Source organism: Anoplopoma fimbria, chromosome 13 (genome assembly GCF_027596085.1).
Source record: "Anoplopoma fimbria isolate UVic2021 breed Golden Eagle Sablefish chromosome 13, Afim_UVic_2022, whole genome shotgun sequence".
Taxonomy (NCBI): Eukaryota; Metazoa; Chordata; class Actinopteri; order Perciformes; family Anoplopomatidae; genus Anoplopoma; species Anoplopoma fimbria.
This window is the reverse complement of record NC_072461.1, coordinates 23,301,646-23,313,140: the sequence shown is the minus strand read 5'-3', so window position 1 is coordinate 23,313,140 and position 11,495 is coordinate 23,301,646. Positions and strand designations below refer to the sequence as shown.

Here is an 11,495-nt window from a genome sequence, read left to right as displayed (position 1 = left end):
CAGTAAGCTGTCATTTGGAGACATGTATCCCTCCCACATACACCCAAAAATGATGTGCCATGACTGAACCCAGTCATTTCATTGCATATTATCAAAGAAAAATAAAACTTGAGTAATATGAGGCTACTTATATGTCTTTCTGTATAAAATCATATGCATTGCATGGCATAGTTGGGTTTATTTGTAGTATTTGAAGTATATAAACATATATATATTTATGTCAGCACTGTTTTTAAGTGCAATGTTAAGTAACTTAATGTTACCTACTTTACTTGAGTTTTGTGCAACTACATACATGGCTTATTGAAAGGATTTTCAGAGTAAAATAATATCCTAATGAAAAAATAAGGATAGCAGCGAATGGATCAGCTGCAAAACTATTCAACAATTTAGATAATACATTCAGTTATGCAGTTTAAGTCTCTGAAAGATGTTATTTCTCATAATGTATGATTTTACTTATTATGATGTTCATTTGTACACTATACTTTACTTTTAGGGATGCAAATGACTTAAACCTTATGCTGAATGCAGATATTTTATTTATTAGTATTATTATTGCAGTTTGGACTAATAATACTTGTACAGATGCACAATATTATTAACACAGATATCCAAATCATTGAGTAGCCCATGGGTAGGCTGGTCGAATAATTACCATACAGTTAAATAAAACTTTACTTTTAGGGATGTAAATGACTTAAACCTTATGCTGAATGCAGGTATTAGAGTTATTGATCATTATTATTGCTGTTTGGGCAGATAACTTGTACAGATATACAATATTGATAACACAGTTATCTAAAGCATATAGTTGCCCGTGGGATATGTAGGCAGGTCGAATAATTACAATAAAGATAAATACAACTTTACTTTTAGGGATGTAAATGACATACACCTTATGCTGAATGCAGGTGTTTTATTTATTTGTTATTATTATTGCTGTTTGGGCTGATAATACTTAATACTTAAAGATATACAATGTTAATAACACAGATATCCAAAGCATTAAGTAGCCCGTGGGATATGTAGGCTTGTCGAATAATTACAATAAAGATATATACAACTTTACTTTTAGGGATGTAAATGAGTAAACTTTATGCAGAATGCAGGTATTAGAGTTATTGGTCATTATTATTGCTGTTTGGGCAGATAATACAATTGATATATAAAACTTTACTTTTAGGGATGTAAATGACATAAACCTTATGCTGAATGCAGGTGTTTTATTTATTTGTTATTATTATTGCTGTTTGGGCAGATAATACTTGTACAGATATACAATATTGATAACACAGTTATCTAAAGCATTACGTAGCCCGTGGGATATGTAGGCTGGTAAGAATAATTACAATAAAGATATATAAAACTTTACTTTTAGGGATGTAAATGAGTAAACTTTATGCAGAATGCAGGTATTAGAGTTATTGGTCATTATTATTGCTGTTTGGGCAGATAATACTTGTAAATGACATACACCTTATGCTGAATGCAGGTGTTTTATTTATTTGTTATTATTATTGCTGTTTGGGCAGATAATACTTAATACTTAAAGATATACAATATTAATAACACAGATATCCAAAGCATTAAGTAGCCCGTGTGAAATACTTTTAGGGATGTAAATGACATACACCTTATGATGAATGCAGGTGTTTTATTTATTAGTTTGGACTGATTATACTATTTATAATAATAATAATAATAATAATAATAATAATAATAATAATAATAAGAAGAAGAAGAAGAAGAAGAAGAAGAAGAAGAAGAAGAAGAAGAAGATATACAATATAAATAACACAGATATCCAATATTTATTATTACAATAAAGTTAAATAAAACACAGATGTCATGCAGATGTTATGTTATTTTATTTGTTAAGTTGCTCATTATTATTATCAACTAATCAGGTCTGATCGATTGAGCTTATTGGTCACTGATCACTGCGTCACACAGTCAGGCGTGTCTTTAAATCTCCTGCAGGGACTCAGCCGTCATAAACATCCCATAAACATTAACCAGCCCAGGGAGTTCAGTTTTTCTTTTGTGTGTGTGCACTTCACAGAGCAACATGGCGGCGACCAGCGTCCCCTCCGTGTGGTCTAAAGGACAGAAGCTGTTCAGGTGCTCTGTGACTCTGGACCAGGCGAGCAGGTAAAGAACTCCAATGGAACTCGACGCTCTTTTAAAGGGGGCCAGAGTGACGTTTAGTTGCTTAGTAACGGGTTGCTAAGGTTACATTTTAAACATGGATACAATTTGTATTGTCTTGATATTTTACTCTCAAACTACTACATTAAATATTAAACCAAACATTTTAATTTTAATTAATTTTAATAATAAAACAAACTTTTTTTTTTTTTTTTTTTTTTTTTTTTTTTTTTTTTTTTTTTTTTTTTTGCTGGGCCTGTGAACTTTGCCCCTTGAAGCTGACACTAAATCTACACAGCCTTATCTGGTGCCTCCACACTGTATGCATTTCCTCTGGGGCTGACACATTTCTGGCTTGAATACTAGGCCCACTTTTGTTATTTTTTTCTTTTTTAAAGGGAGCCATGGGGAAAATGCATTTCTTAATTAAAGTTCCCAATTAAAGTCATTGGCCCTTGAGGATTTTAAAAGGGAGAAATCTCGCTGACCTTGAAAGTTTGTGGATTTTAGAATAACAATTAAAGCCCTTGAAAGTGTTTGTGAATTAAAATACGGCCATGAAAGTGACACATTTAAGTAAATATATATATATACACAATGGAGCTCCCCAGCCCATAACTATTCCCTTTGGGCTGTTCTTGGTGCAACACTTCACAACCTGTGAAAAATAAACTAATTTAGATTAATGTTGACATTGAAGCAACTTCAGAAATGGTTTAAATAATGAGTTTAGAGCTTTGAAAGTCATGTAAAATATACGAATGTATTTGATGTCCAAATGAGTGTTGGAGCTATTTTTAACATTATATATAGCTCTGTTTATAATGTTTTATAAACTTATTTTAATATGGATCATATTTTTGGCATGTTTTTGTGATTATAAATAATTAATTTATACCTTAATGTGGTAGTATAACCTCTGTTTGCTTTAATACCACTATCATCTTTTCCAGCTCGCTAACTTTGGGATGGTTCCTTAAAATCTTATTTCTCTGCTCTCCGACTTTGACAGACAGTTATTAATGTTCAAATACTGATTGGAGCTTCTTAGATTATAACAATAGTACTGAAAGTAAATGATTTTCCCATTTTATTTCACTCCAGAGTGGGTTAAAATAAGTTTTATGCTGAAGACACAAGCTACGTTCAGCATTCAGCCCACTCACTCATACAATATGCATGTTTGGGGTTTTTTTATATCAAAGGATATTAGCATGACAATTTTTTTAGCCCATATGTCACGCATATCTCCATGATCATTTTTAAGTTCCTCTTATTTAACATCGACAACTTGTTAATGCTTTTTCGCCTTTGTGAAACTTTCTTTTATCTTGTTTCTGTGTAGGAGGTTTTCAGAGAATGGCGACAAAGGCTGGTTCCGTTCCCTATTTGTGCACAAAGTCGATGCCAGGAAAGATGCCCACTCCAACCTGCTGTCAAAGAAAGAGACCAGCAACCTGTACAAAATTCAATGTAGGCACAAGCTCTTTTACTTACTTTCAAGTGGCGGCTCATGTTCTATAAGCATGAGGTTGCAGGGGAGCCGAACACAAGGGAATGTGATGCAGTTACATCATAATATAATGAAATGGATTCTGTCTTACCTCTCAGCAGTCGATCATCCATTTGTCTCTGCAGACAACGGCTAAATAAATAAAGTTCCTTTAATTCAATCCGCACTGGCCTCAGTGACCTCAGAGTAAACTTAAAGCAACATGAGAAACAAGCACTGGACCTGAATGCAACAAGTTATTATCATACATGTGAAAAAAAGCAGGCAGCAACAAGTTATTCTATAACAGTGTGATGTATCCAGACTGTGAACATTTGAAGGCGACACCCCATGTTCTTTTCTGCTTTTCTTTAGACTCTTTTGTGATAACTGTGTCTGTCTCTCGCAGAGAAATCTATCATTCTTCACAGGGCTTTGATCCTTTTTGTGGCGAACATCACACCGTGTAGGGATTTCAATTTGAACACTCTATCAGCCATAGCCTATAACCTATTGAGAGCGAAACAGTTTTGTATATAGAAGTCTTTGCTGAATCGGAGTGTGAAATTACTTTGTTGAAGAATTTGATGGTTGCTTGTATTTAAAAAAAACCTAAAAAAAACACCCATTTCTGATAAGTCTGGCTTTCTTCTGGTTTTTGTTTTTTTTCAGTTCACAACGTCAAACCAGAGTGCCTGGAAGCATACAACAGTCTAGAGTGAGTGTGTTCACTGCTTTAAAACATTTCCTGCATTAACTGCACCAGCCAAGTTTTGTTTCCAATAAGTTCTGTCAATACTACATTAAAATAAACTGCATGTACTTCCATACAATCTGTAAAATTTAGTTTATTATGCTTTGAATCAAGGAGCATCTTATAAGTTTCCCACATTCAGAAAATGGACATTATTTCATAGTGTTCTTCAGTAGAGCGTAGAATTGAAGTTATGTCTTTTGGTGTAACAACAAGTTTGACAATTGTGGATTTCATGCTCTCCGAGTGCCCTCTGGTTGCTCATTGTGATGAAGTAACAGTATATTTATAGCAGATGCTGGAGCGTTTACACCATCGGGGTGTGAAGAATGTTGTGTTTTTTCTTTCATGCTGCCCCTTAGGGCTGAGGTGCAAAACAGGCTCCATCAGGACCAGGATTACCCATGTGAGGTGGTGGGAAGCTGGAATACCTGGTACGGAGAACAGGACCAAGCTGGTAAGCGGAAAACGTGATTAAAAGATCCTGTTGATCACAGCCTCTGTTATTCTGTCTCAAGGCCACGTGAACGACACCGTTTAATTCAAGTAGCTGGCTGGTATTTGTTTGCATCACAGAAAAAAAATGTACAGACACTAACAGATGAATACCCGCCAACACTTGTCCTTCTACATATGATCATTTACAGTGTATACTATACATTAACAGCATTCAGTGACAACAAGAAAGTGATCACATGGTGATGGAGGTGTCTCTGGGTTGTGTGGGCGGTATTGGTCCTTGCACAGTGCTACAGTGACATCTGCTGGTTTGTTCCTCGCAGTGCATCTATGGCGATACAGAGGAGGCTACCCAGCGTTGACTGAATGCCTGATGAAGTTGAACAACAACAAGGTTGGCTGAGCTGTTTTTTTTTAATCGTTTACTTTGTTGCACAGGAAAGGAAATTAGAGAAAAAGGTTGATATTTTAAGTGCATCTTAGACTGATTTGAGTTTTATGTCAACTTTGCAGAATTTTATTTCACACTGCAGTAAAAAAAAAAGCAGTGTATAGTATATTTTTGTATATTCTTATGAATAAAACATTTTTTTTGTTTTTCTCTCTCTTCAGGAGTATTTAGAGTTTCGTAAAGAGAGGGCGAAAATGTTGGTTTCAAGGCGAAATCAGCTCCTGCTGGAGTTCAGCTTCTGGAATGAACCTGTGCCCAGACCAGGACCGAATATCTATGAAATGCGAACCTATCACCTCAAGGTATCCACATATATAACACATATTACAATGGCATGAGATGTGGAATGTATTTTGATATTGCTCCATTGATTTTATTTGAGTTCTAAGAGACTTTACACAGCTAATCAGTCAGTTCCCTTTGTTGTGTAACATGTATTTTTACTTAAAATGTAATCCAAATTGACTGCCTCTTGAGATATTAAGACTACAAATTGATGTTATTATTCAACCCTAAGGGTTTGAACATTCAACGTTTTCTGAAGATTTAGACTTGTTATAAATCAAGGGATAATGAAAATATGTAACATAATCTTTCTGAAAGGCAGGATGTCATAATTATTAGAAGGTTTTACAGAGGGAAGTTTGTTATAGAACATTTTGTTATATATATATATATATTCTGTTTTTAGGAACAAAATGTTCTATAAATCAGGCTATAAATTAAATAAGAACACTCACTTCTGTACAAACCTTAACCAGTTGATATACTTTTTTATTTGTATTACAAGTTTTCTGAAATTGTATGTTTAAATATGCAAACTAGGCATTAACTAATCCTAACTTTTGGTGCATTTAGGCAAAATGGACAAAGTACTAAATTAAACATGTTATGGAAGCAAAATAGCCCAAAACTTCAAAATTGACCAGTGCGTTAATAAAAATGATGTTTTTGCCCTGGGGTGTCCTGCTTTAAAACAGGCTGAATTCATGAAGCCTTTTGCTGTGAAACATCCATGCCAGTTTTTATAGTACCACTGTTTCACACAGTTTTAGTTATATGGTTATTTCACATCACTCTCATTTTACTTATTCTAAAAATGTTATGTATTTGCATACTTTTGGGCTGCTTTTTATCGTGAATGAGTAATAAAATTCTTCTCTTATCTCTTTCAATCAGAGAGGCATATTTCAGCTTTTAGATCAGCTACTGACAGGATGCATTTTGACTGCAATATTTTTGATAAACAAGACTTTGCAGTGCACGTTAATGTCAAGAGGTTGGCTATTATGTCTGGGCCCAAACATACTATTTTTACATCTTGCTCATTTTAGAATCTTTCCCCTCCAAAGGCCGCCTCGGTGATTATTAACTTACTCATTCATAGTTGACTCATTATTTTGATGAGTCCTGATAAAGTGGTTGAAAACATAGCCATGATAAAAATCTGTGTACAACCAACGCTGACTTTCTGTTCTTCCTGCATGTGGGCTAATATGTCACATTGAGTTGTTTTGGCTGTTCGGTTTTGTTTGGCTGATTAAGCTGTGTGTGTTAGATTAGTGTTCTGTGTGAAGGGTGCAATTTATTTATTGTTTTGTTAATTGAAACTGTGTTAATATTTTACCTCCTCGTGTGTTTCAGCCAGGAACTATGATTGAATGGGGAAACCACTGGTGAGGCTCAACAAGCTTCATTTCCTTAAAATACAGAACCTTTTCCCACAGTAAACATCAAGTATTACAGGCGTTCAAGTGTGTTTACACTGCTGAAAAATAAATAAAAAATGTCTTTTTAAACAGGGCGAGGGCAATCAAATACAGACAGGAGAACAACGAGGCAGTGGGCGGGTTCTTCTCACAGATCGGAGACCTTTGTGTCGTTCATCATTTGTGGGGTGAGTACGTGACATTTGTTCATCGCCTCAGAGATAATGTTGTCGGGTGTTTTTGGATGTGGGCGAGATTTAATATATCTCTTAAAGGAAATGGTAGCTGTACAGGCAGACAGAGTTAACACTGGTGGAAAATCATGTCATGTGATGTTATGTTTAAAATGCATGTAAGGTTTTCGGGGTTAGAAGAAAGTCATTATCATTAGAAGAAAGTGATAATGCAGAGGTTACTGAAGTAGAAACACTGCATTGTTTTTTCTCTCTCCAGGTTCCCTTTGTATGATTTTGTCACGCTGATTGTCCAAACTGCAATTTTACTATGTTTGTCTATTCTGGTTGCATGACGTCTATTTCATGTCTGCCCTTTGTGATACAAATAAAATTCACTTGACTCACAGTTTAAAAAAACAAATGTAGAGCAACCTGAGAATATTTGCGAATAGCACAGATAAAAATATGCACACATGTCAATCATTGACCCGTATTTCAGTGATGTTGTAATCAAGCCACCACAGTACCACAGTAAGACGCCAATGTTGACTTATGCTACATGAGTGTCAGAATGTCATGCATGACAGCCTCTGACCCACAAAATAAACATATTAAATACCCCTAACTATGTGAAGCCTTACCTGGATACAGGCTGTGATAAGGGGATTTGCATAACTTTGCAACATTTGTTTGCTTATCTCATTAAACTGAAAAAGGGAAACATTCGTTTGCATGTTTCTTCGGCTCCAGCTACTGAGGTTAAACCCAGTTGAAAATGATCTGTGCGGCCAGAACAATATTTTGTCAGTTTCTTAAGAATATTAAATCATAATGTTAGATGTGAGAATGGCATGAATTCATTCACACTTAGTGTATTAATCGGTTTGGTCAATTGTGTTTTTCAGCTTATGGAAGCCTCCTGTCCAGGGAGGAGACCAGGAACGCTGCCTGGCAGAAGGAGGGATGGGATGCAAATGTGTATTATACAGGTAGGAGAGATGCAAACCAACCAAACACATAATCCCAAAATATAAATCTACCATTATCTAGCCAATATTTCTAGTGTATTAGTATCCTTTTGAGAGAAAGATTTAGATCAATCAATGACAGACAATGTGCGTTAACTTCATTTGGTGACCAAATGATAGAGACAGGAAGGCAGATAGGAGCTAATACAACATCTGAAAGTAACATGCAATAAAAATGAAACAAGATGGAAAGTATACGTCGTTGTTTACAGAATGAATGAGTCAGCGGTTCAAAAAGACAACTTGTGGGTTGAAATATAAAGTTTACTTGACTATCACAGATGAGTGTTGAGATAGAGATCAGTGCAGATATTTATCAGGGACTGTGGAGAGGAGCAGCCACAGGTGGGTGATGAGGAAGAGAAATATATTATTTTATTAATATTTTTTAAGAGCAGTCTTGTAGAAGCAGCAGGTAAGCAGAGGGTTTACTGGAAAAAAATAATGGCAGACGGCTTAATTGATAGCGCAGTTAGTTTAACAGTATTTTTATCTATACGGTGCCTCAGCTCATTAAGACTCATTTGTATAGCTAGACAGGTGATTCAGCAACATAACAGTATTATCTTTTTTTATTATATGATGACGGCATTCTAATAAACACACTTATTATTTATTTAATTCTACTTTACAGTACATGTGCTGACCTGTTACATGCTGTGTGAAATAATGTGATTCACTTTGAATCATATCATAATGGTGCAAAGTTGCAACATGAGATGTTATATACTTTTTTTTGTGTGTGAGAGTCTGTTTGAATCAGAAATGACATTTAATTCCATTTTCTTCGAGATTAAGTCAAACTCTTTAACATTTCCGTTTCTCTCCGTCTGTCCTCAGTGCCTCTGATCAGAAGCATGGAGTCTAGAATAATGATTCCCACCAAGAGTTCGCCTTTACAATAAGAACAAGACTGAAACTGAGAACATCTCTCCGACTGAAACTCAATCACCAACTGCCAGAGCAACATGTAGTTTTTTTTTTTTTTTTTTTTTTTTTTTAAATCTGCTGGATTATGTTCAAGTATGTAAACAAACCCCCTTTTTCTGATTCTATATGTGCTTATCAGCCAGCCAGCCATGAAACGTAGCGATGCAGTATGTGTGTGCATAGATTTTGCCTACATTTCCAGAAGTTTAGTTTCAATATTTGAAAAAAATGAATGACAAACTGGCACAATGAAATACCAAATTAATTGCATTGCATTTCTTGCATGTATATTACACTGTCGAGTGAGAATGTCATGATTGTGTAGAACTAGGTGCAGTATGTTTCCTGCCTTTTTGCTTTTAGCATGAATTATGGGAAAAGGCTGTGTATTTCTTTTTCCCAACAAAGGAAGAGTCTCCACCCAGCCTTTTATGATTGCATTTTTTATGACTGAATATGAATCACCCTGAGCCTCACAGCTGTGACTGTGGAACACATGTTTGATCAAATAAAACTTGTCAGACCTCATTCGTTTAAAAACAGCTGATCATTTCACTGATTCAAATTCACATAAAGTTATGTAAAGGGCTCGGCAGGAGCAAGTATGTAACTTCTGGTGTGAGGTGGTCAGTATTTATAAAATACAAGTTGACTAACACGCAGCAGTGTGGTTACTGTAATTCCTAGAACCGATATTATTAAGACAAATGATATTTGAAAAGAAAAAATGGATTCTGGGAGTATCACCGCTATAAAAGCAAAACATAAATACAAGAAAAAACCTAAACTAAATTTACTAAACTAAACTTTTTTTGATGGGTACAAATGTTTGAAGCTATATAATAATAATAATAATAATAATAATAATAATAATAATAATAACAATAATAATAATTAAGCCTTTATTAGTCCCACAATGGGGAAATTCGTTTCTCTGCATTTGACCCATCCCGGAGGAGCAGTGGGCTGCAATGAAGCGCCCGGGGAGCAATTTTGGGGTTAGGTGTCTCGCTCAAGGACGCCTCGGCATGTTGCCTGTAGAGGGGTTCGAACCACCGACCTTGTGGTTGTGGGTCAAGCGCTCTACCTCATGTGCAGCCCTGGCGGCGGCTGCGGCGTAGTGGAGAGCAAGGTAGTTCTCCAATCAGAGGGTCGGTGGTTCGATACCCGGCTTCAGCAGTCGATGTGTCCTTGGGCAAGACACTTAACCCCAAGTTGCTCCTGAAGGCTTGCCATCGGTGTGGACTGGATGTTGTATGAATGTTAGTTAGAGTCTGATGGTGGCACCTTGCATGGTAGCCTGTCATCAGTGTGTGAATGGGTGAATGATATGTAATATACTACTGATTGTAAGTCGCTTTGGATAAAAGCGCCTGCTAAATTCAATTCAATTCAGTTTATTTTGTATAGCCCAGAATCACAAATTACAAATTTGCCTCAGAGGGCTTTACAATCTGTGCACATGCGACATCCTCTGTCCTTCCCTCACATCGGCACAGGAAAAACATCTCCCAGGATGGACAGAATGCAATAGATGTCATGTGTACAGAATGAACAGCATAACAGAGATACAACACATTCAATGTATATGACATAAATGATTCATATAATAAGACTACTTATAATAACAGCAGCAATTATGACTGTAATGTAATGTAATGTAATGTGCCACAGCCGCCCCATCCTTGGAATAGTCATCAACTGACTTCAAATCAATCAATTTTATTTTATTTTTTTTGTAAAAAAGAAACAAAATTCTATATGTGCTTATCAGCCAGCCAGCCATGAAACGTAGCGATGCAGTATGTGTGTGCATAGATTTTGCCTACATTTCCAGAAGTTTAGTTTCAATATTTGAAAAAAAATGAATGACAAACTGGCACAATGAAATACCAAATGAATTGCATTGCATTTCTTGCATGTATATTACACTGTCGAGTGAGAATGTCATGATTGTGTAGAACTAGGTGCAGTATGTTTCCTGCCTTTTTGCTTTTAGCATGAATTATGGGAAAAGGCTGTGTATTTCTTAGATACAACACATTCAATGTATATGACATAAATGATTCATATAATAAGACTACTTATAATAACAGCAGCAATTATGACTGTAATGTAATGTAATGTAATGTAATGTGCCACAGCCGCCCCATCCTTGGAATAGTCATCAACTGACTTCAAATCAATCAATTATTTTGACTTCAAATGACTTCAAATCAATTTTTTTTTTGTAAAAAAAGAAACAAAAAAACAAGTTTACTGAAATCTTAAGTAAAGAGGTTTACATGTTGCACTCCCTTGTCATTTCAAGAGTTGATGACAGAAGATGTTTTTTCTGTGGCCTT

At 35.5% G+C, this 11,495-nt stretch overlaps 1 protein-coding gene across 1 annotated transcript; it reads left to right on the top strand.

The window, feature by feature from the left end:
* Nucleotides 1–2,012: 2,012 nt before the first annotated feature.
* On the top strand, nucleotides 2,013–9,678 carry nipsnap1 (nipsnap homolog 1 (C. elegans)). Its single transcript, XM_054610584.1, has 10 exons — nucleotides 2,013–2,154; nucleotides 3,497–3,624; nucleotides 4,316–4,361; nucleotides 4,760–4,854; nucleotides 5,180–5,250; nucleotides 5,469–5,609; nucleotides 6,952–6,983; nucleotides 7,110–7,204; nucleotides 8,098–8,181; nucleotides 9,061–9,678. The coding sequence occupies exons 1-10, from the start codon at nucleotides 2,072–2,074 to the stop codon at nucleotides 9,123–9,125; spliced, it is 840 nt and encodes a 279-aa protein (XP_054466559.1). The 5' UTR covers nucleotides 2,013–2,071; the 3' UTR covers nucleotides 9,126–9,678.
* Nucleotides 9,679–11,495: the final 1,817 nt, after the last annotated feature.

Bases quoted from the DNA above. Each gene is read 5' to 3' on its own strand.
- nipsnap1 (XM_054610584.1), top strand. From the start codon at position 2,072: ATGGCGGCGACCAGCGTCCCCTCCGTGTGGTCTAAAGGACAGAAGCTG. The intron at 3,625-4,315 runs GTAGGCACAAGC...GTTTTTTTTCAG, and splicing joins CAACCTGTACAAAATTCAAT to TTCACAACGTCAAACCAGAG. The intron at 7,205-8,097 runs GTGAGTACGTGA...TGTGTTTTTCAG, and splicing joins TGTCGTTCATCATTTGTGGG to CTTATGGAAGCCTCCTGTCC.